The 26,207-nt window shown below is 34.8% G+C and overlaps 1 protein-coding gene across 2 annotated transcripts in view; it reads right to left on the reverse strand.

Annotated features, from left to right (window-relative positions):
* The window catches only part of LOC112047339 (four and a half LIM domains protein 2), a 212,296-nt gene that overhangs the window by 119,872 nt on the left and 66,217 nt on the right, over positions 1 to 26,207 (reverse strand). For both annotated transcript variants that reach the window (XM_052882721.1, XM_052882723.1), the window contains exon 2: positions 14,497 to 14,582. In XM_052882721.1, the coding sequence (XP_052738681.1) occupies positions 14,497 to 14,582 (86 nt within the window). The remainder of the gene's footprint in view (positions 1 to 14,496; positions 14,583 to 26,207) is intronic.

Consider the following 26,207-nt stretch of genomic DNA (forward strand, 5'->3'; position numbering starts at 1 on the left):
TTGTACATCATTATTAACCCATAATCGGTTCACTGCTCAGCTCGAGTCTCCTCTGAGAATGAGAGGGGTTAGGTTAGGTTAGTCCACCACGCTGGCCCAATGTGGATTAATAGACTTCACATACGATTACGGTTTCCTCACGATGTTTTTCCTTCAAAGTTTGAGACACTTGATATTTATTTTTTTAATTTGAACCCACACCCTCCGGAATCGGAGGCAGAGGTCATATCCACTGGGCTATTTCTTTGTACACAAAACGGAATTTTTATTTACCATTTTTTCACGTTTATATCATACTAGCGGACGCCCGCGACTTCGTCCGCGTAAATTTCGATGTCAACTTTACTACTACCCCTACCCTACATCTACCCTACCCTACCCCTAGCCCCACCATACCCCTACCCTACCCCAAACCTACTTCTACCCTACCCCTACCTTACCTACACCCTACCCCCATCCTACACCTACTCTCCCCGTACCCTATCCCTTTCCTACCCTTATCCCACCCGTACCCCTATCTCACGCCTATCCTACCCCTACCCTACCACTTCCCTATCCTACCCGTACCTCTACCCTACCACTACCCTACCACTACCCTACCTCTACCCCTACCCTACCACTACCCTAAACCCGGCCCTAAACCTACCCTACCCCTACACTACCCCTACGCTTCCCTACCCGTACCCTACCCTACCCTGTAACTTCTCTATCTTACTCCTACCTTTAGCAAAATCGGTCCAGTCCTTCGAGAGTGGTGGTATGACCAAGAGAAATAGAGACTTCTATGCTAATAATATAAAGAGGTAAAGTTCGTGTGGTTGTAGGAGGTAATCTCTGGGTCTACTGGACTGATTTGGAAAATTATTTTACCAATAGAAAGCTACGTTATTTGAGAGTGTCATAGGCTATGTTTGATCCCCATATTCACACGGGAACGGGAACTACGTAAATGAAAGCGCCGGGCGTCATATAGCGGAATTTCTGCGTCTTTTAGAAATTTTGTATTATCTCCGAAACTATTTAAGTAATTAACATACTGTAAAAGGCAAATCTTATCTCCATAATATCCTTGTGATTATTAAATAATTTATTTTAATAAGGATTAAAGTTTAGTTGTATAAATAATGACGTAAACCAAAGTATATAAAATTAATAATTTTTAAAACACAAAAGGTACTATATCTGCTAATATATAGAAGATAGATATATGGTGTCGCGGACTTTTTTGTAGAACTTTTAAAGATACATAGTCTCCATACATTAATTTCAATTTTACACAATAGTTAAGGCAGCGCATGCGAATAAGTCTGTTTAAGAGGATTTTCAGTCCGACCTGTATGACAAAAACTGTGATAACTTGGCTAATTTATATGATACCAATATAAAATATAGCCTATAGCACTCCCCGATAATGTAGCATTCTACTGGTGAAAGAATTTTTAAAATCGGACCAGTAGTTCCGAAGATTACCCCATTTAAAAAATGTGACAAACTTACAAACTTACAAACTTTACCTCTTTATAATATTAGTATAGAGTATAGATTAGTATAGATATAGATTAGCGGACCCAGTCAACGTTTGCTTTGACGTTTACGCAACCAAACAATCACAAGTATCGGCGACAAACAGAATTTATACTTATTTAAAAGAAGATGCTATATTTAAAATTCATTTAACTATAAGTTAAATTAGCTCAATTTCTTAAATACAGATAGATAATAGTTTTAACCAAATGTTTGCAGGACAACCCTATTTCATAGTAGCTAATAAAACGTGACCTCAGATTGTACAATATTCTTTACTTCTTGATTGAAAGGTGGGGCCGGTGAGAGATCTCAAATTGCTGGACGTGAATTATTTATTTATTTAGGCAGTTTGTAATGTAAGGAGCACCTATGATGATGTCACTCGGAATGTGTAGTTGTACGTTTTGATAACAATAATCTATGTTTTGATAGCAAAGCTAAACATAAGAATATGATAGGGCTAGCAGAGCGCGCAATTCCTTTTGTCTCAACAAAGAATATGAATATATATCGCAGATAGGTTATTTTATTAACGCAATATAATGTTTATTTAGTGATGAGTATTTTTTGGTTTTTTGTTTGTGTTTTATTGAACGTTTGCTCGTTCATCTCATTTCAGATACCTATCTTCGTAATCATATGCATTTTGAAGATTAGTTAGATTAGTAATAGTTTATATTTTGCTTCTGTTTCTGTATCGTAATCAGTGAGTTGTAAAAAATACACGTAATTTGAATAAACTCCTCCAGTTTTTTATTATTTATAATGTAAAATTAGTCTAGTGCATTCTATTAACTTATAATTGAAATTTTAAACCATTGTCGAGATTTTTATAAGATAATATGGTAGCATTTAACTGTTTAAAATCTCTGCACTATCGGAGTTACAAATGATTCATTTACACATAAACACCAGTAGGTAGGTATACTAGGGATAGGGATGTCCGCTCACAATACATTCGCGGTGGTGGATACATGACTCATTGACTCACCCGAGGGGCAAAATATTTCAACAACAACTGTTTTATTCAACTGGTTGATGTAGCCTAAAACAAAAGTGTGCAAAACTGGATGATATATCATAAGTTAATGAAAAAAATAATATAACGCTAAATTATTTAACAGTTACCATTACACAGGTAAATGTCAAAGATCAGTATCAAGAGCAAAATAAGTACCTACTTTACATAAAATATTTTCTTTAATACATATAAATAAACTAGCTGACAAAAGGTATGAAAAAAAGCTAACCATTTGTTCTTAGACTTATCGAATATACTTATACTTATTATAAAACATCATCAAAATTGGTCAAGCTACTTCAGAGTAGTGTCGCAGTTGTACCTAGTTACTTTAACCTTTGTTTTGAAATCCATTATTTTATATCTTAAATGATTCTGAGCAAAGTAATACGATTATTATTTTATTGGTATATTAAAATATTTAATTCTGTGTTATTTATTTTATAAAAATACCCATAAATTCTAAATATACATAAAAATAAACTCTTATAGTTATGTAAATAAAGTATGACTTTTTTTGCCATAACTTTTTTCATACAGCTGTCAGATACTTCCTGCCATAACTAAAGTTAAAGTACATGAAAAAACCTATCCAATGATATATCGCATGTTGTTATTGGTATTTAGGCAGGCTCGCATACATTTGTGCCGGTTCTTGTTTACTTCTTAAAATTAGTATAGAATAAAAATCGTTCCTACGAGTATATTATAAATACCATATTTTTAATAAATAAAAAGTTTCACAACAAAATATCGTAGTGTCACAAAATACATTGTTTTAATTATTATTAGCCATTCTGTAGTCATGAATTCTATATCATTTTATATAAAATATACGTGATAGTGAAATTAGGCCGTGACTATCTTATCATCACCACTACAGCGTTAAGTGATATCTAACTACAGCTCTATTTGATTAGTTGATAAAGTTTAAGGACATGTTCTAGTTAATATTTATTTATTTAGTTTTGGTGTGTGAATTTAAATGCCTAATTTTTATCTGCGTGCCTTTGATGTTCCTAATTTGAATGAAAGTTAATACAAAAATTGCTATTTGACAATGTGAAATAGTGGCAACCAAAAATATCCTCATGAGTATGATTTTTTGAAGCCAACAGCTTCATTGTTATGGGTTATAAATAAAATGTCATCTTTAACAGTCCTTTTAGAAGGGCTGCCACGAAGCTACGCAACTGGCGTCTGGGGGACATCATTTCAAATCATGAAATTATGCCAAAAAAATATTTTTATTAATAATAATAATAATTGTAAAGAGTAATGTTTGCATATTGTATAATAGTCTGGACGTTTAAAACTTACCTAAGTACTTACCCAAGTCTAATTTCCAAAGACATCATTGCCTGCCGTATATTATATCTATGGTAGGAGCAACTTTGTAGAATTTCGCTCTATTGTTTTTATCGGAAATATTTTTTTTATCATGGTAAAACAACTAGATATACCACTTTCGTTATAGATTGTAAAAGAAAGGACAGATTTATTTATATTTTATATTCAATACCAAAGTGTAACACCTGGCAACATTATGCACCTTCTTTCCTTGTGATCTCTAATCTGCACTAAAGCACAGTAAATATCTATATTCAGACTAAAGGAAGCATCAAATTATTTTAGTAGCAACTGTTTTTGGTATTTTATTCTACATAATCATTCCCCCTTTTTTTTAGCTTCGCCTTAGTCGGGTAAAAAGCAGAAAAAATACAAAAAATAGATATTTTAAGGAATTTGTTAAATAGGTACTCATAATTTCTTACAAAAAAATTTTTGAATAACATATTTTGTGAGAATTTTTTGAATAACGTTTTTTGTGAGAATATTTTAGACAATTTACTACTGAAACCCAAGCTACAAATACTACTACCACCATCTAGTGAAAAATAATATAACTAACAATTCATCGAAAAATAAGTTATCATACTAACATTCGACTTGTAAACTTACGTATTAATTTAACGTGACTTGAATAAATATCGTACAAATCTTAAAATTTATTTAGTATTTTATGAAATGCCCAATTAAATTTACATGTTTTTTTTTAAATAAATTATTATGATAAATTAAATATTTTAAATTAAAGACGTATCGCGATTTCGACGCGACGATTTCTTGGCCTTGATAGTTCTTCTACTCAATGACAGATGGCGTTGTAACTGAAAATATATGCTGTGAAAAATAGACCAAGAGCATACCTAAATATTAAAAGCATTAAAAGTACATAAATGCAGTTAATAAATATTAATCTCATTATTTGTAAAAGGAAGTTTTCCTTGCTGTTAACCTTTTTTATACACCGTATAATAATTCTTATAAATAACTCATAATTGGCGTCATAACTTAGACTTAGGTACCTGTATAATATGTAAGTACCTAAAATATCAATAACTAGGAAATCATTATTTATTATTATCTACACTTTTTATAATTAATTCTCGCAGTATAGATTCTATCTGCTGTTTAATTAGTTACTACATACGAGTACCTACCTACGTATTTCAAGAAATGTAGGTACTAAAAATAACAAAATTCAATTAGGTATAATTTCTGCATAGCTTAAACTGTTATCTTACATTTTTATATAACTAGGTATTATGTGTAAGGTCAGATCTAACTATTATTATCTAAGTAGGTACCTATCTACTATTTAATTGCTTGTAAGGTTAGATCATAATATCCTAAATTAATGGCTAGGCAGGTGCATAGCCATTAATTATTTATGATTAGGACCTATTAGGCTATAGTTCTAAACTAGACTATAGTATGCGCATTATCATCTGAGTCGTCCGGTCATAAAAGTCAAAAAAGATAGGAATGTGCAGCGCGCCTACCTGCGCACCCTAATTATCGATAAACGGCTACCTGCGCACGTGCTAATGATGAGTCAATAATGATTTGGACGATTCTGATTGGTCGGTTTCTAATGTAATTGCATTGCGTATTTTTTTTGCTATAAATGTGTTTACTGCAATTAAATAAATACATTCATGTGTTACTCGTTGCGCACTATGGATACTAATATATAATAAATTTGGCAGAAGACGAAGATTCTGATGATGAAGACTCAGATGAAGATTAATTTTATTTAGTTAATAATTATATAATATGAAATATGTATTATATTAAATCAAATATTGTTAATTTTTTTAATTTTGTGAACAAGATACGATAATAAACTTTACTTATCGATAATATGTCTTTCATTGTTACACCCTTCACTAGACGGCTCCATAAGACCCATAAGTGCAAGCGAGATAGATATAGAGAAATGATTTATGGCCCTAAGACTCAGTTGTTAATGCTATTAGTATAGCTGATTAAACTAAAATATTAGCAGAATATATTTTGTTACATGTAGGTACGTAATTATGTCGTTAAATATATCATTTTATTTGTTTACTAGGTATCTACCAAACTAAATAAAAAATGAACATTTTTATTGATTTTGTTATTTTCAAAATTTTTTGTTTTAACAAAAACTTCTATTAACAATATTGTAGTTTTCGCAAAAGTAGTTAGTCGGATATTAGTTTAATCTACGGATCTTCACCGTATTTGAGATTGACGGAAAATGGAAAATCAATAAACTTTACTGTAGATATAATTATTAAATATCTACATACTTACCATTGCTTCTATTAAAATAGATTTTGTAATCTGTGTAGTAAGAGTATAATCTGTATGATTATAGTTAATGATAGTATGTACTACAGATAATTCTATTAAGTGCCTACAAAATCACCGCAAAAAGTAAGCCAAATTTAGCTACTCCACGGAGCGCACGTATGCACAATTTTGTGTTTAATACCATTATAATTACATTTATGTATAAACCAATTCCACACCACAGTCCCTGAATACACAACTCGACGTTGTACATAATATAAAAGTATTATTTATTTAAATAACTTTCGTTTTTTACCATTCGACTCGATAAAAAAACAATTAGCCGCTTTTGTTTGGACGCGGTAGTGACACATCTCTATTATAAAATCTTTGGATAGGCAAGTAAATATGTGTACAGATATTCGTGTAATATTTATATTCCGTATTATAAATCTGTGACATAAATCTTACCTAGTTAAAGGCTATAGTCGCAAGCTTAAATTTTAGGTTAATACCTTCACGAGTTAGTAAGTAGGAAGGTACTAATCTAATCTTTTAGATTAGGACTCAGACTTGATGTCTGCTTGATAGTGATTTGTCACGCCACATTTTGCTCATCAAAGTCTATAAATAAATAATAATAACACCGTTTCAGATCCTGTTTGCGAAGTTATCTTATGTCCTCGCTGATATTATTGTGACTTATTGCTACGTTTACATTATAAATGGTAATAAACTTTAATATGCTGTTATTGAAAATACTACTTTGCCATGCATTTTTAACCGACTTCATTGTATATGTAAATACCTAAGTAGTTACTTACCTACGTACTAGTTGACTGAACAAGTAAATAGTAATTTGTATAATAATTTGCTCGAATAGCACAAATGCAATGCTCTACGTTGACGCTCTATTTTATTTTCTTATTATTATGTATGTTTCTAGCAACCGGATATAGGTGTATGAATCCTTTATGTAGTTGTATGCTAATAACAATTTGTAGCTGATGAGCATAATGTTGTAGTCTTAACGTATTATACCTACCTACATGAATAGCTTTTTCAGTCAGATTACGTAAGGTTCTACATACTCATTTTATTTTTATATTATTTGCACAGATAGTACCTCGTAGATTTATTCCGTAAACTATAATTATAAGTATTTATTCTACATATGGTACGAAAAGTGATAAAACGAGGAAAATAAAAACAGTGAGATTAATAATAAGAGACTAATGAGTGGCTTTATTTTTAGTGACATTATTTTAATGAACTATTAAGAGTAGATAAGTAATTACCTACGCTGTCAAAAACAAAGAATGTTTTGTTTAACAAGCTGACGTGACTCACGAACATGAGTCTTTGGACTTTGTTCAAACATATTAAATCCGAATATATTTTATATTAAAATAATTGATCATACCTATCAACCTTTACCTACCTATCGTTTTAAATTAAACATTTTGAGCAGGTAGGTAGCGTATTTCCCTAAGTTACAAAAATATATTTTGATAATTACTGTAATTATAAATTTAATAAATCTGATATCTGCGTAGCGTAATGCGCTCTGTCTGTTCTCTCCAAAAGTTCAAAAAACTACTTTGATGTGAAAATGTCTTAAAACAATAATACCATTAAATATCATACCAGCTAGCTAGCTGTTTAATAACAGCCACATTCAGTACTTTGAGAGATGCAATCTTTGTCTTAAGTATGATAACAAAACTTGATAAAACTTATCTTTCTATATCGGTGCTTCATGCTTGAAGTAAATAACATCCAAGTACTATTAGTTAAAATAAACATATTATGTAATACGTACTCAGGATTTATAATTTATCTACCAGCTTTAAGTATGCCATTAATAACCGACCAAGTGTGAGTCAGGCTCGTGCACGAAGGATTCTGTACTATATTAAACGGCAAAAAATTATGTTTGTTGTATGTGAGCTTAATTATTATTTTTTTTGTTAGTACTTGTTGTTATAAAATTAAAATCTACAATAATATGCCAATTAAACCTGAAATTTAATGAAGATAATATTTGTGTAATTTTTTTTTTTTTTTTGGGCGCTCTAGAATAAGATGGCTTAGACTACCAAGCCTTCTTGTTGTTTTTTCTTGTGCACCAAATAACAAAAAAAAGTCAAAAACTAACCTACAAAGTTACCACTTTTTCGATTTTAAATATCTTTTTGCAAACCATCCCGGAAATATCAGCTCTCATGTTGTTATTTGTTTTTATAAAAATATAACAACTAATCTTCTAATTAAAAAAAAAATACAAACTCAGAGATGGTTCTTGGAGAGTTGAATAAAAAAATTATCACACAAATAGTTTAACGATATCTTTTTTATTTACTTTTGATTGTCTGAGTAATTGTAATATAAACCGCCAGAATAAAACACGCCCTTTTGGACCATATTCAACCCAGTGAACCAAAATAACATAACACGTTAGAAAAACGTGGTTCTGATTCAAAAATGTACACAACACGTGTTCTGATAGGAAAAGTAATACCAAATCTCGTATTAGGTAATGGACTAACTGCGATAGCCAGACATGCTTTATTTTGTCAAGGCAGAAAGTCAGTTCATGCTCTTGCCTTAGGTAAGTACGGTACTTAGCCAATTATGGAGTTTGGAGTGGCTTTTTAAGAAGGTTTCAAGGTTCAAGATCGTCGAAGTACAGTCACTTAGTTTCGTGGCATACCCTTAGAAAATACTGATAAGGGTCAAACTTAAAAGACCTTTTGCGAAGGGTTGCTACGAAGCTATGAGTCGGACAGAGACATGATTCCTCAAGGGTATACCGTAAAAAATACCAAAAAAAATGTTATTTGGAAAATTGAGGATGTATCCTTGAAATCTGTTACCTTTCGAAGCCATCACAGTCCAAACTCCAAAATTTGGCTAACGTACATATACTCGTACATGCATGTCAAGTCAAAATTCATTTATACTAATTAGGCTTAGTTTACAAGCACTTTAAAAACATCAGGTAGGTAATGTTATTACTTGTTTGCTATAATTACTTAGTCGAAAACTTAAAATTAAAGTTACGAAGATTCCAAAACGCACGTTGGACCGCGAAAAGCCTGACGACAAACTGTTTTTTTTATCACTATTTGGCAATAAGTAGCTAGTCTTACTGTGATTTTCAAGCGTTTTTATCGTTCTTAAAATCATAGACATAATAGCCCATGGGCTGAAAAACTTATAACCTTCATAAAATTAGGTTGTCTGGCTGTGGTAGGCTCAATTTAGTATTCCAATCAGTGATAACAGGTGGCCTGATTACAAGCAGGCATTCTCATTCGATTGACATCATTTAGTTTGTGTAGTCTATGATAACAACCGGATATGGTCAACAGTCACCACTGACGAACTTATTTGGGTCACACTCTGGACTAAAACAATTCTATTTATAAATTTTTATCAAGTTGATACCTACCTCGTTGCCTATATTTGCCAGAATCACGTGGTCCTCGATTGGACGATGAATATTGAGTTTTTTTGTTCCAAGAAATTCCCAGTTTAAATTCTCATAATTTGGGAAGTTGGTGGCGATAACAGAAATCTTAATAACATGTTAATAAGATATCTTTTCATCCCGGAAAATCCATGTTTCCCACGGGATTTGTGAAAAACTGAATTCCACGCGGACATAGTCGCGAGCATCCGCTAGTAATTAATATAACGATTGTTAAAATGTGGTAAGAAATTACTAAGTAGGTAATTAGCACTGTAATATTGGAAAACCAGCCGACACTCGGTTCACGGCCGATGTCGCTCTCGGAAACTACAAAAGTTAGCACTCAGCTAAGTAACAGTAAATAATAAAACACAATATACACAAACCTAGACTGTTTAAAAAATTATTTATCGTCTAAACTCAATAAGCCTCAATAGCTGCGGTAATGGGGAAGAAATCTAAGAAAAACCAAACAAAAATCTCATAAAATTATCAAAACTACAAAAAGGATATAAAAATTAGTATTCTTTATTGAAATAAATAGATAGCTAAAATTAGAATTCATCAACGATTAAAAAGTCTGTATAAATAAGGATGAAGTAAAGTTTGGTTTTTGAACTTGGTAAAGTTATTTTTACGGATTGGAGCGCGATACAAACTTGTTTATCGAAGTTGTTAAACAAGTCGGTTATCTTTGAGTTCAAATATATATAAAACAATTAATTTTATCAGCTCCTAGTTACACTAAATACCAAAATTGAAAATTCATTTCAATCACAATATTTTCATAATAATCTAACTCTACTGTTTGCATGTTACGTTTACGTTCGTAGCTGGTAACATGATAACGTTGACCTTTGGTAACACAATGTGCCCAGTTTCTTAGAAGTTGATTAAACCATCGATCAGCTAAAGTAAGTATTAAAAATCAGGCTTCAGAAACAGTAATTACTTTTTCATAATCGAAATCACCCTATTTATTACTTAACCTATAACCTAATTTATTACTTTACCATGATTATACATTTTAGTCACCTGTTTAACTAAATGGACAAATGAAATGTGTTTCAGAAACAGAGGTTAGCCATTTTAAATGTATTTTTCTGTACCAGACAATGTAAGTACCTACCTACGCGCGAGCACTGAGAATAATACCAACTCGAGCATAATTGTCGTCAACTAATATTTATAGCTGTGACTTTGTTGAACGTAAGTAATAAATTTTGCCGTGCTCTCGTTCTTGGAAGTTGATTGGTACTTACTCGTGTTCACTTCTTTGATTCCTCTTAAATGTTAAGTAGTGGTTTCTTACCATGAACGTAAATAGAAACGCAGTCAAGGGCTAACTTGTCACTAATAAAATTAAAAAATGTTTTTTTCTAATATTGAACAGATTTTATTTTGCAAAATGAATGGACTAAACATGGACTTTTTAGTCCATGTATTGACATGCCTGTAAAGGCCTGACCTTCCTAATTTTATAAAAGCGGAAAGTTTGTCAGGTATAAGTATAGGTAACAAGGTAATAGTGGTCACAGGTTTCAAGAGTCCTCATGTAAGAATTACAAAGGCCCTACAGGCTCTCGTTAAATTAATTTTTTATGAGGGTAATGTAATTTTTGTAAAAACACAAATCAAATTATAATTATCATTTATTATCTTTTACAGAGTAAATTTTTACTTATTTAGCTTAACCTAGGCGATACATAGTACCTACCTACTCGTATCTCAGTGAAAATACATGTCGTAAAGTCTGGTTAATTTTACGGAAATTGGTACAATAAGTTAATTTCACTGAAATTGGCTCAATGCGGGAGATATTTTTAGTTGATTTTTAAATACAAGTGAACTCTCTTCATTCCCTTATGACCCGATAGGACGATACCTTGAAAGCAGAGAGATCAGATCCAGATGGCTACAGGCAACTTCGTGAAAAAAAACCTCAAAAGCTTATTTGCCTGACGCGGAACTCGAATTAAATGCTTTAATATCCGATAGCTAATCACTAATAAGTGGATTTATATCCCATTTATACACGCAAATGAATACGCACTTATTTACTAATATTATTTTATAGTCCATAGTGTATCAGAATTCGGAATCCAGGCCATAGCACTCTTTGGATCACTCAAACGAGAACCATAACTTAACCCAATAGTCACTAAGACGTAGTAAAACACAGTTCGTATTATCATTCAGCATAACTTAGTCTAATTTTGAAACTATCATGTAGATATATCACATTTGGTCCAATTATCACATCCACAACAGTCACAACACACAGCGATGTCGAATCATCTGTCGTCCTGCGCTATTCTGGCGCACGTTACACAATTCGCGTGCGACCGAAAATTATTGTTATTAACCTTCCTCCTCACAGCATGATTCCTTTCCCTAGAAGGGAACTTCTGTAGCTTGTCTTGAACCTCTTCTTTGTTGTTTCTGATCACCCGCCTGCATAACTCAGCCCACTCCAATTGTTTCAACGATAAACACATGTTTGAGTTTTAAATTATAAGGCACGCGTCCGTTCGGCGTCACGTTTCAGTTGACAATGATGAATATGATACGGTCTGTTGGTTTGATTGTTGGACTGTTGATACTCGATGCGCCTGCGCTTCGACCTCACTTCAAGGCTGCGGTGTGTTTTTTCCTTCTTCTTTCTTAATATTTCAATTTTTAGTTGCCTCAGTACTTTGCCAACGTCACGTGGATCGACGTTGATTTTAAGAAAATGTTATCTGCTCTTAATGTTAGAATAAAAAACGAATAGTTCTTGAACCTAGCTTTGGTAGTAAAATGCTGAATAAGTGGTTACTCCCGCACTGTCACTCGTAATAATACAGTTTGAACACAGTTGTCCGTAGTACAATTGTCATAATTGTTCCAATTAGAATATCACTTCCTATAAATAAATGATCTCAAAATGATAAGAAGACTCCGGAATATTCTGTTAGATTGTCTTTAATGCACACACAAGATATCTTATAAATTTAGGTATCGTTAAGTGATATCTTCCAGACAACCCGAAGTCAAGTTTGCATGTTGCTAGACTTTAAAATAGTTGCCAAATATCGAAACCACTGAATATAAGTATAACAAAAGACCGTGAAGTATTGAATATGTGGCACTATACGGTCGATAGCTGTCAAGTTTGAGAAGTAAATGAATTACGAACTACGAAGGCATCAGGCACTCCGATAAGGTTATCGTTGACCCGGATGGAGTCAGCGGCGAGTCTGCCCGATAACGGGCACTGATTGTTACATTTGTTTTGCATCCAATGTGTTGTTTCTTGGAACAAAAACAACTTTTTCTATGTAAATTAAAACGGCCATCAACTTATCGGGTAAACATTTTAAGTGAAAATAGTCTAGTTCTCTCTAATGCATTTGTAAATGATAAGAAATCTACCAACTAAATTACGGTCATGCTTCCAGTTTAAATAAAACTAAAAGCATGGGCATAGTGATAGGAATATCAAAACCGTTAGATTTATGGCTATTTTTATATTTTTTATGTTTTTATAGTTTTTTTATTGTAGAATTTTTCATTTTATTATTTTACAAAAACGACTGACGGCAATGCGACATGAATTTGATGCGACATGAATGATGAACCATTTGAGGCCTATAATTTACATTAAATCAATAATAACTGTACGTCAAAGTTTGTGAATTGGTCTGATGGTTATTATAATTTCGTTTTATTAATACGTATCGACGACGTAATGGAAGGTCGTCAAATTTCAATACAATGGTAATATTACAACAGTACTTCTGTATGACGTTGGATACGTAGGAGATGTACGTACTTATATGAAACAGAAGACGTACGTACTACGTACGTATTATTAGATAAGGTCTTAGATTTGCATTAAATTGTCAAAAAGATATTATTGCGTATTATACTAAGTACTTTATTCGAAGACTGTAATTAGGAAGTATTTTGTTGATAAGACAACATTAAGCTACGAATTATTTATTTAGTCACTAATTTCGTTTTACGAATATTTATTCGTTCAGTTAGATACAAGTTAACTCGTAACTGTCAACTATAAAGAAAATATTTTGAAAAATAATTAATTTTTATGCTTAGGTTTTAAAGTATATACATATCTCCACTGCAAATCAATTTAGAACGCGTTTTACGAGTATATTACGTAAAAGATTGAATAACCTTATAATATGCTAACCATGTTATAATCTAGAAATGGGCACGGAAAGTCAACGACCTCGTATTGTGATGTTTGTATTACAGCTGATACGCGGCCTTGTAATAGTAACACAATATCAAATAATGTAATAATCTTTGCAAATAATATAAATGAATATTAAAAAAAACTTTTAAACAAAAAAAATAACCGATTTCAAAATAACTAAAGCCGATTAAAATAAAATATTTTAGGATTTTAAGACAGTACTTTCCCGTGGTTCTTTCAGAAACGGCTTTGGTTAAGGCATCACTTTGTTGGCACCGCCTTCAAAGTGATCAAAAGGTTACACATACGATGTTATTTTTCGCTTTTTAGTTTATTTTTGTGATTTTGAATTCGGTTAAATTTTTTTGTTAAGAAGATTTTATATTTCTATTTTTAGTGTGTCTTACCATTGTGAACGAAAGCGCCACAGTACGGGCAATTTCGTTATTTTCATTTTAACACAAAATTACTGAACCGATTTTCAAGAAAATCCGTAGCCCGCTTCACTTTGAGGCTTAATTTAAGGCCCATAGTTAGCAATCAAGTCTCAGATTTCAATAACAAAGAATATGTACTCAACAGAACATTACGCTTATAAACATGACGTGAGTCATCTCTATTGTCATATTATACCTAAATATAAACACTCACCTCCAGGAGTGCGACACAAAGCCGGGGCACAGCTCGGGACAGTTGTCGCAGGGGCGACCCTCCGATACCTCTTTTATCCTCACGCCCTGCGAACAAAGGAAATCAGAATTAGAACCAAGGCCAAAAAATTATAACATACTGGCATTTACTTGCCGCATACCTACTTAAGATTATATTTTCATACTAGCTGACATCGCGCGGTTTAACCCGCGTGGTACCCATTCCCGTGGGATTACGGGGATAATATATAGCCTATAGCCTTCCTCGATATGGGCTATCTAACACTGAAAGAATTTTTCAAATCGGACCAGTAGTTCCTGAGATTAGCGCGTTCAATCAATCAAACAAACAAACCAACAAACAAACTCTTCAGCTTTATAATATTATAGATGAATTTGGTAATTTTTTTTAGTTTTTAACTTTGTTTGATGTTAATAAGCTCTCTTTAACTACCTATATTATTTAGTTTTTCTAATCTACTTGAATCGAAAATAATCTATTAAATCTGTTAACTATTATTATTAAAAAAGAAACATTCAATAACAGCCTGAGATATTGCTATTTGATCAATAATTCTTATAGAAGTATTTTTGAAGTAGTAAAACAGTTATTTTTTTTAATTAGTCTTTGGTTTCTCAAAAAAGCTTCTTTATACATATTACCATTAGTTTATTCAAAGCATCGATGTAACATCCGTTGAAATGGTTGCTTAAGTTGGATATGCCGTCTTTATCATAATCATTATCAGATATATCTGACAGTTTATCTTCCTCTGAATCACATTCACTATAACTGTCAGACGTGGACTCACTTTCGCGTTTTTGACCAAATAATTTGAATATGCCACGTTTTTCAACCCAAGATTCTGTCACTTCTTCTCTGAAGCTATTGGCTTTCTTTTGCTTCTTGTGAATTTTGAAAGGCACTTGTTTAAATCTTGGATGTGTTATGCACGGTTTTGCTTTTACTGTTCTTTTGTACAATTTCTCATAATCTTCCTCCGTGACCCCGCAATGATACAGAAGGTAGTCCTTTCTAATTTGTTCTCTTCCACCTAGATCTCTCCAACACGTTTCTTTCTCTTTGACTCCTAAGTAATAGTCTAAGTCTCTCTCTCCTAGATCACAACAATCATCGTCTTCACCTACTTCATCATTGTTTACTCCAGGTTGTTCGTTTGCCAGATTGTCCTCCACTATTCTAGCTAATAGATTATATTTCCGTGTATTCGGCATTTTTTTTAACAAGCTCGCTGTGTTAGTCGTTAAGAATTTGGTTGTTTTTCTGTAAACTGATGCGACGGATTCTCTTCTACGTTTCAGGTTGTACATGTTTATTCTATTCAGTTTACTCAGAGTAAAAAATGCCTTTATTACTAGCAAAACACTTTCCCAATTCATTTCAGTCTAGATTCCTTTTTAATTGACATAGTCACTTTATTTAATTGACAAAATTTTTCAGTTCCTTAAATTGTTTATACGAATTTTAATTGAAAGCAATTTTCAACTTTTTTTTTGTTTAGTGTGCAAATCTAAAACTTCTTTAAAAGAATATTTAGTTTACACACACAAACGTACTTGGTACCTACGTCATCTTAAAACAACATCCAAACCTAAACGGACTTTATGGAATAGATTGACATTATTACTTAGTAAGTAAAAACACGTTTTATTTATATTTATTAAGTGTTTCGATGTGTACAAATGTGAGACAATCCGAACACTGCACCATTACATCTATGTAAACTTCTTCCTGACACACGTTATTACGACTAATAACACAAACAAAAGGAAGTTTCGGAGGGTAGTTCGTGTTGCGGTGGTCGCGTCGGACTAGCGCCTTTTTATATTGTTACGATTCAATTGCGAAAGTGACGTGATAATGGTCACCTGTCTGTGGGCGTACGGGCTTTACACGACAATTATACGTCGACCCCCAATCACTAGCGATCTTAGCGGAATTGCAAAGAAAAGAATAGGTCTCGCCATAGTGGTTGAACCAGTGGGTGTGGAGACTTTACGATCATGCAAACAATAGGGCTAAATGGTGTCTATCGTAAATGGCTTGACAAATTGCAACACCCTCGGGCAGAATTGCTTGTTAAGTCCCTTGTTAGTGGTGGCGATTTGTTGTTGTCGTTCCTATTTCTGACCACTTAATAAAAAAAAAACAGTCAAAACAACGATGTCAACTTCCTAGACTAAACTTAATTAGGTAGTAGCCCAGGATCCGTGGAGCATTTTTACAATTGATTACTATCAATTTAATTTTCCGTGAGTATATAATAAGGCAATAAAAATTTCTGAGCGTCAGAAGTAGGTAATGTATTACGCAATTCGTAGGGCATTGACGCATTGTGGTTGCTAAGTTGTATAACTATTAATTAAGCAACTGTAAAAAATATCTGGTTAGTAAAGAAGAATCAAGAATTTTCGTAAATAAAAAAGTTGAGCGTCTCATCAAGATGAAGCTAATCACGGAAAATTAACTTGATATTAATCAATAGTAAAAATGCTCCACTGATCCTAGACTATAGGCACGCATTCATTTAGACAATTTGTAAAATTAAATTGAATGGTAGTAAAGTAATTCTTAAATGATGTTTTAGCGTTTTACTAATAAATGTTGTAGCTAATAGATTTATCGTAACCAATTTTTAATTAAAGTTCTTCATCATTCAGAAGATTTTAAAATTTGGTGCTGCCATCTACGTGTACCCTAGTGAACTATCTCAGTTGTCACAAATGGAAGGTTTGTTTCGAAGTTACAAATTTATGAATGAACCATAACTTTGTTCCGCCATCTAGTGGTGAGTAGTAACAATTCATACTTTTTAAAAATTATTTTAATTTCTTTTTGATCGTCTGAGTGTTTTGAACTTCTGAAATTGATTATTAAACTTCAGTCTACATATATATACCTTTTTAAAATACCCTGCCTGCTACCTACCTGCTAAATTAGAATGACGGACAAAGTTACTGAAATAACTAAACAAGTAGCAAAACTAAAGTTATAATTGGCGGGATACATATTTCTTGTTTTCAGTTGGTCGATCCTTCCTCCACTATGATAGACTTTTTTTTTATTGTAGGAGGATATCCTCATAGATGAAATCCAGGTATCCTGGATGACTATGTCTGACTTCACCGTTGAGTATTTGATACTCGGTGCCCTACTACTAAAACTTCCTACATTCGCCGACCGTCCTTCTCGGTACCGATGTAAACATTACTTCGGTTTAACATTATTACTTTTTTGGGATTATGAAGTCGGATCAATTTGTTTGTTAAAAATATTTTATTTTTCTGTTTTTAGTGTGTCTTAGACTCCTAGCATTTAATTTTCATAGAAATTGGTTTAGTAATTTTGGGTTAAAATGAAAATAATGAAATGACCCGTACTATGGCGCTTGGCAGTCACGGTACGGGAAATTTCGTTATTGTCATTTTAACACAAAATTACTAAAGCGATTTTCATGAAAATTAAATGGGACCAATCTGGAAGAATTTTTAACATACGCTTTGAATTGAGAACCTCCTCCTTTTTTTGAAGTCGGTTAAAAAGTGACACAAGAAGCCGCTGGTTACAAGTCTGAACGTACATTGGCTGATGTGAAGATAATGATGATGATGACCGCGCCTTGCCAGATATGCTCCGGCCCTAATTAGCAGTCATTATCATTATCTCGAGCCGTGATAGCCCAGTGGATATGACCTTTACCTTCGATTTGAAAGGCCTAGGTACAAATCCGGTCCGGGGCACGCACTTCCAACTTTTCAGTAATGTGCATTTTAAGAAATTAAATATCACGTATCTCAAACGGTGAAGGAAAAATATCGTGAGAAAACCTGCACACCAGAGAATTTTCTTAAATCTCTACGTGTGTGAAGTCTGCCAATCCGCATTAGGCCAGTGTGGTGGACTATTGGCCTAACCCCTCTCGTTGTGAGAGGAGACCCGTGCTCAACAGTGAGCCGAAAGTGAGTTGCTAATCTTGATGATCATTATCTCTGATGGATTATCTCCGTCCAGTGCTCTTGTGCCGACTTCCAAATACCACGGCCTTAGCCGGCATCCAATGCCTCCCTTTTTTTTCTAATAGTGTATGTAGGCTAGGCCGTAGGCTCCTTATGGGACCTCAGCGGCGTCACCGAGGGGTAAATGGCTCCCTGCAGCCTGCTTAATGATATAAGTCCACCTAGAGGGGTCAATATTTCATCACCTTGGCCACAGCCTTGGCATTCGAACCATCGATCGCTTCGAACTATGTACCACGGCCCATTGCAACTTCATTGCAACTGTTTCGGTTACTTTGTTTTTTTTTTGTATTTCATCACCAATTCGATCACGATATCGATGGAGCTGAGATGGATTGATCATCTTTGAGTCCAAAATTCCTCATTAGGTATCTGAAGATGAAAATTTTCGAACAGTGCGTGTTGCCAGTGATGACTTACGGATCCGAGATTTGGGCGCTAACTTCGGCCCTCATAAGAAGGCTCCAAGTCTGCGGGCGATGGAGCGAGCTCGGAGTTTCTCTGCGTGATCGAATCAGAAATGAGGAGATCCGCAAAAGAACACTAAGTCACCGACATAGCTCAGCTAGTCGCGAAGCAGAAGTGGAAATTCGCAACGCACAGATCAAAGAGCCGATGAACGTTAAGGTCCCAAGGAGCTGGAATGGCGACCCCGCACCGAAAAGTGCAGTGTTGGTCGACCCCCAACTAGGTGGACTGAGGACATCAAGCGGGTTGCAGGGAGCCGCTGGATGCTCGCGGCTCGAGATCGTTTTGTTTGGAAGTCCATACAAGAGGCCAATGTCCATGATGATGATGATGGTGATGATTATGATCGATTAAATTCGCAATTCCGAGCCTGCTTCATCAGTGAATTGGAGTCTTCTTATGATGCCCATATCTAGTTAGTTAACTACTCGTAATTGGGGGTATCAATTGAAAATCAAAATAATGACATCAGCATATTAAAACAGCTTTGTTTGCAGAATGAGTAATGTACGCGAGGTCGACCGCTCTAGGAGCACGCTGTATATACTTGTTTCAAGCTGAAAACATATGTTTTTTCCATTCATTACACTTTACAAACAAAATTACTCATATCGCAGCTTGCGTAATATAATCGGTGTGGTTCATGTCATAGGAAATAGCGTTTTTGTAAGCCTTACAGAAAATAGTAGATGTGTGTTTGTCTGCGTATTGTCAGCAATGATGTTAAATATTGATAGATGTGTTACTAGGTCATGAAAAATGAGGCGCTCAAAAGAGGAAATTTCCTCATTTTATGTTAGTTGTGTCAACAACGAACGTTACTTATACAAATGATAGCTAATATCGTACAAAAGTCGAGTTATGTGTTCAGGAAGTGTACATATACAATAAATAAATATAATAATGCCTCCGATTCCGGAGGGTGTGGGTTCGAATCCGGCGCATGCACCTCCAACTTTTCAGTTGCGTGCATTTTAAAAAATTAAATATCATGTGTCTCAAACGGTGAAGCAAAACATCGTGAGTTAAACCTGCATACCAGAAAATTCTCTTAATTCTCTGCGTGTGTGAAGTCTGCCAATCCGCATTGCGCCAGCGTGGTGGATTATTGGCCTTACCACTCTCATTTTGAGAGGAGACTCGAGCTCAGCAGTGAGCCGAATATGGGTTGATAATGATGAAATAAATAATGAAATTAAAGACAAAATTGTGAGCTCAGTTTTGTAGCCTATTATTTTTGAGGTGATTTTGTAGGGACGTAACCGATTTAAAGTATAAAATTTTATTGATTATTAGGGATGGATGGTTGCCATATTGAAGTTGTAACTTCTTATAGAAAGAAACCGCTTTGTAACGTAACGCGTTACTGCGCCACTTTACAGCAGCAGCAGGTTTAAGTTATCACTTCTGTCGAGAAACGATTTTTATAACAATAAGATGGTTTTAGGAGGTTTTTAGTTATCTACTTTAATATTATAGTAACTAAAGATTTGTATTTTTGTATGACGTAATGATTGAACTCAAAAATTACCGATTTAAATAACTCATTTACCAAAGCTAAATTGTCAGTGAGAAGTAAAGTTGAAAACTTAAAATTAAAGTTAAAGAGTTCTCCAAATGCGCCTTGTTTCAAAGACCCTACAACAAACTCATCCCAGGTTTGTTTTTATCACGTGGTTATATTATATTATATAAAAGGTACAATGACAAAATAAAATTTGTTTTTTTTAATATATAGTTACACTCTATTTTCTTGTGACTTGCATCGCTTTTACAGTATTCCTATATTCATGGTCGTTAATTGAACCGTAACAGAATATTGCGCGGTGACCCCATCATATTTATTATTTTCGGGGGGTGATGTATCAGTGCCGACGGGCGGCAGCAGAGATATATGTTATGATCGCTGCGATATTGTTTATAGGTCGCACGAAAATTGGGTGTGAGTTGTGACAGACGAGATAGTCTAGGATCTAGATTGACATTTTGCGTTAACGATAACGTATGGATGGATCTAGTTTCAAAGGCTGTGCAGCGCTAATTCACTATCTTTGACTAGTTGACATATACGAAATTGGGATTCTATGTAACAAATGTCATCCGGTACTTACTGGTGGATATCTTACAGTAGGACATTTCTCAATTTTGATGTTTATTTTAAAAGGTTGATAATAAATACCAAAATAGTGAATAGGCCAGCTGGTTATGATACTTCTTTAAGTAAATGGCCCTAAATTATTTGTTATTAATGTGTGTATTATAGGTTCATAAAAGTAAATGTATAGTCCTTTTCATGAAAGAAGTCCCCCAGACGCGGTGCTAATGTCATTTGGTAATGGTGGTGTTAACTGCGGGACTTCTTTAATGGACTCTAAATTTGTTTCTTTTATTAGTGTGTGTAAATATGTATAATATGTTATTTTTTTCGTTAGTGTGTGTTTTGTTAAGTATGTATCTACATGCAAAATTGTTTTTACTAGCTACTTAAAACTTGCTATAAGACCTGTGACATGCCCTTGACTACAATCTCACCTGATGGTAAGTGATGATGCAGTCTAAGATGGAAGCGGGCTAACTTGTTAGGAGGAGGATGAAAATCCACACTCCTTTCGGTTTCTACAAGACATCGTACCGGAACGTTAAATCGCTTGGCGGTACGTCTTTGCCGGTAGGGTGGTAACTAGCCACGGCCGAAGCCTCCCACCAGCCAGACCTGGACAAATTAAGAAAATCTCAGTCTGCCCAGCCGGGGATCGAACCAAAGACCTCCGTCTTGTAAATCCACCGCGCATACCACTGCGCCACGGAGGCCGTCAACATCACACAGGCTGGCATCGATTGAATGCAGAAAGCCAAGAATAGGGAAAGCTAGCTAGCTAGCTAAAGACTTAATCCAATAGTGGACACATAATGACTAAAACGTTCGTTGTTTAATAAGCGACTAAATGAAATTAAGTCAATTTTCCACATTTTAATTATGCTCACTTTAAAATATCATTGACTAGGAATATATAAGACAATATTAAACTATATCACTTATTACCCGTAGCGTTCTACAGGCATATCAGTGTTTGTTGAACCGAGTTTCGTGCGATGAGGAATTAGCCGCGCCTTCAGTAATTAGCTAAACGGTTTCTGTCACGATATCCTATACCTACAGTTGTAGGAGTGACTTCATTTTAAAATAGTTAACAATAACTTGAAGGTTATTGTCAAACGCGAGCTTTTATACAAAATTATTTATTAGTTAAAGGGAGTGCCAGATAGAGAGATTTGCCTTCCTAGAAATTAAAAAAATTGTACCTATGTACTATTTCCATCAACTATCCTAGTATTCTATATATTATGAGAGCCGTGATAGCCCAGTGGATATGACCTCTGCCTCCGATTCCGGAGGGTGTGGGTTCGAATCCGGTCCGGGGCATGCACCTCCAACTTTTCAGTTATGTGCATTTTAAGAAATTAAATATCACGTGTCTCTAACGGTGAAGGAAAACATCGTGAGGAAACCTGCATACCAGAGAATTTCTTAATACTCGGCGTGTGTGAAGTCTGCCAATTGACAGCCAGCGCGGTGGACTATTGGCCTAACCCCTCTCATTCTGAGAGGAGACTCAAGCTCAGCAGTGAGCCGAATATGGGTTGATAATGATGATGATTGATCCTAGTACCTACTCATAGCACATGCTTTTATGGTGTTAGATAAGCTATTCGATATTGTCAAAATATTAATTTAATTATTTATTTAATGTATCAACTTTAGTAAATATGACTTTAAAATTAACAGATTTTCATAAAAAAACAATTTAACACACTTTTTTTCTGTGACAGTAATAATTAACAACCAACTCACATGTTCTTAATGAATAAAATAATTTAATTTAAAAAAATTTACTTCATAAAACGTAATTTAAGGACGAATGTGTTGAAAGGAGGTCTCTCTTTATGGGTAAAAATTGAATTAAACTTTCTAAGGCCCTGCTTTATGAAAGCGAAGTTTAATTTGCTAAACGTCTTCAGCGGAAAATGCCTTGTCATAAACTTCACAAACTAACTTTTAAAACTCTTTTAACCGAGTCGTGAATGATCCACTTTACAAAGCTAATATATCTGGACAATACTACGCACTATTTAGAGCCGTGATAGCCCAGTGGATATGACCTCTGTCTCCGATTCCAGAGGGTGTGGGTTCGAATCCGCACAGGAGCATGCACCTCCATCATTTCAGTTGTGCGCATTTTAAGAAATTCATATCACGTGTCTCAATCGGTGAAGGAAAAACATCGTGAACCTGCATACCAGAGAATTTTATTAATTCTCTAAGTAAGCATAGTCTCTGTTATATATATATACTAGCGGACGCCCGCGACTTCGTCCGCGTGAAAGTCGTTGTAAACTTTCAACTAACTATCCCCCCCCCTAGGAACACCTATCCTACCCTACCCTACCCTATCCCAACCCTACCCCTACCCTACCACTACGCTACCCCTACCCTACCCTACCCCTGCCCTACCCCTACCCTACCCCTACCCTACCCCTACCCTACCCCTACCCTACCCCTACCCTACCCTACCATACCCCTACCCTACCCTACCATACCCCTACCCTACTCATTAAGGCTGCACTTCTTTATTTATTCCTCCCACCGCGAATCGCGTCGAGCACGGCAACCGTTACACAAAAATAATCCTTAAAGCATGAATTAGTATTCACGCGCCATGGCTTAGCGTATTTCACGTATAACTTTGGTGTTTCTTTACCGATTTTTATGATTCTTTTTTTATTGAATAGGTAATAATATTAACTTTCTTATTTGGGATGAGTGATGAGTGTTATAATCATAAGAGTAGACAAATATAATTAGAAAGCTCCGAACTGCTAAGCTATCGGGAGTTACACGTGTTATTGTGAGTCAACCATAAAAGATAGATATATATATGCTGTTGTGTTTTTATAGATAATTTTAAGGAGAACATTTCCGTCATACATGATTTCTATGTAGCTTTAACCATTAAGGCAGTACACTCGACGGAAGCTTACAAAATTGAGTAACTTCTCCCGTTTTCTCAACATTTCTCTTCACTGCTCTGCTCCTATTGATCGTAGCGTAATGAAAAGTATACTATAACCTGCCTAGGAGTATGTTGAATAATTGTACCAAGTTTTGTTTAAATCCGTCCAGTAGTTTTTGTTTCTATAAAGAACATACAGACAGACAGACAGACAGACAAAAATTTTACTGATTGCATTTTTGGCATCAGTATCGATCATTAATCACCCCCTGATAGTTATTTTGGAAATATATTTCATGTACAGAATTGACCTCTCTACAGATTTATTATAAGTATAGATAAATTGGCATACACGTATTTTATATTTTTTATACCGATTTTCCAAAAGAAGAAAGAGGCTTTTATTCATTGTTATCCTTCATATTTTTATGTACTCTCAATAGGTAGTCGAAGACGCCTGGATTTTTTTTTCTGTTGTTATTAGGTCAAGAAGTGATTATTTTATTGATGACTAGCGGACGCCCGCGACTTCGTCCGCGTAAAAATTTATGTAAACTTCTCTACCTCTACCGTACCCTGCTTGTAAACCTACCCAACCCTACCCTACCCTACCCCTACCTTACTCCTACTCTACCGCTAACGCTAACCCTACCCTCCCCCCACCTTACCCCTACCCTAACCCTACCCGTAACCTATCCATACCCTATCCTACCCTACCCCTAATCTACCCCTACCCTGACCCTACCATACCCCTACCTTACTTCTACCCTACCGTTAACCCTAACCCTTCCCTACCCCTACCCTAACCCTACCCTACCCGTACCCTACCCCTACCCTACCGCTAACCCTAACCCTTCCCTACCCCTACCTTACCCCTACCCTAACCCTACCCTACCCGTACCCTACCCCTACCCTACCTTAAACTACCGTACCCCTATCCTACTCCTCCCCTACCCTATACGTTCTATATCCTTCCCCTACCTCTACCTTGCCCCTACCCTACACTACCCCTACCTTATCCGTACCCTACCCTACCCTACCCTACACTTTCCCTAAATTACCCCTACCCTACTTCTATCCTAACCCTATCCTATCCCTACCCTCAGCCAGCCTTTTGTGCGTGGTGCAATGACCAAAAGACTATAATTTCCCAAGCGACTACTATGCTAATACTCTAAAGAGGTAAAGTTTGTGTGGTTGTCGGGGGTAATCTCTGGATTTACTGGACCGATTTGGAAAATTCTTTTACCAATAGAAAGCTACATTATTTGCGAGTGTCATAGGCTATGTTTTGTCTTCATATTCACACGGGAACGGGAACCACGTAATTGAAACCGCGGGGCGTCATATAGCGCAATTTTTTGGACTTTCAGAAATTTTATATTATCTCCGAAACTATTTGACTAATTAACATACTATAAAGGGCAAATCTTATCTCCATAATATCCTTGTGATTATTAAATAATTTATTTTGATAAGGATTTAAGTTTAATAGTATAAATAATGACGTAAATCTAAGTATATAAAATTAATAATTTTTAAAACACTTAAAGTTACTATATATGCTAAAATATAAAAGATAGATATATGGTGTCGCGGACTTTTTTGTAGAACTTTTAAAGGTTCAAAAAGCCTCCATACATTTATTTCAGTTATACGCAATGGTTGAGGCAGCGCATGCGAATAAGTAAATTTTTCGGTCCGACATGTAAGAGAAAACCCGCGATAACTCAGTAGTTATATATGATAGAAATATAAAATATAGCCTATAGCACTCCCCGATAACGTAGCATTCTACTGGTGAAAGATTTTTTAAAATCGGACCAGTAGTTCCGAAGATTACCCCATTTCAAAGAATTGTTACAAACTTACAAACTTACAAACTTTACCTCTTTATAATATTAGTATAGATATATCCGATATATTTCTGACTATATTTGCAATGCTGTTGCAATCTATTTTTATTTTCGAAACATGACCTTCTTTGTATCATGAACTCGAATCGTGCCAAGTTCCTGTTGAATTCATCCAGTAGTTTCATAGTGATACGCTTTTTTAAAAAATGCGGGTGAAACCGCGCGGCGTCATCATATATATATTTTCTAGTTATGGGAATCGAACCCACGGCCCTGGATGCAGAAAGCAAGGTCACAATCCACTATGCTACACGATCCTCCAATAGGTACAAACTTTG

The sequence above is a fragment of the Bicyclus anynana genome, chromosome 7 (genome assembly GCF_947172395.1).
Source record: "Bicyclus anynana chromosome 7, ilBicAnyn1.1, whole genome shotgun sequence".
NCBI classification, from domain to species: Eukaryota; Metazoa; Arthropoda; class Insecta; order Lepidoptera; family Nymphalidae; genus Bicyclus; species Bicyclus anynana.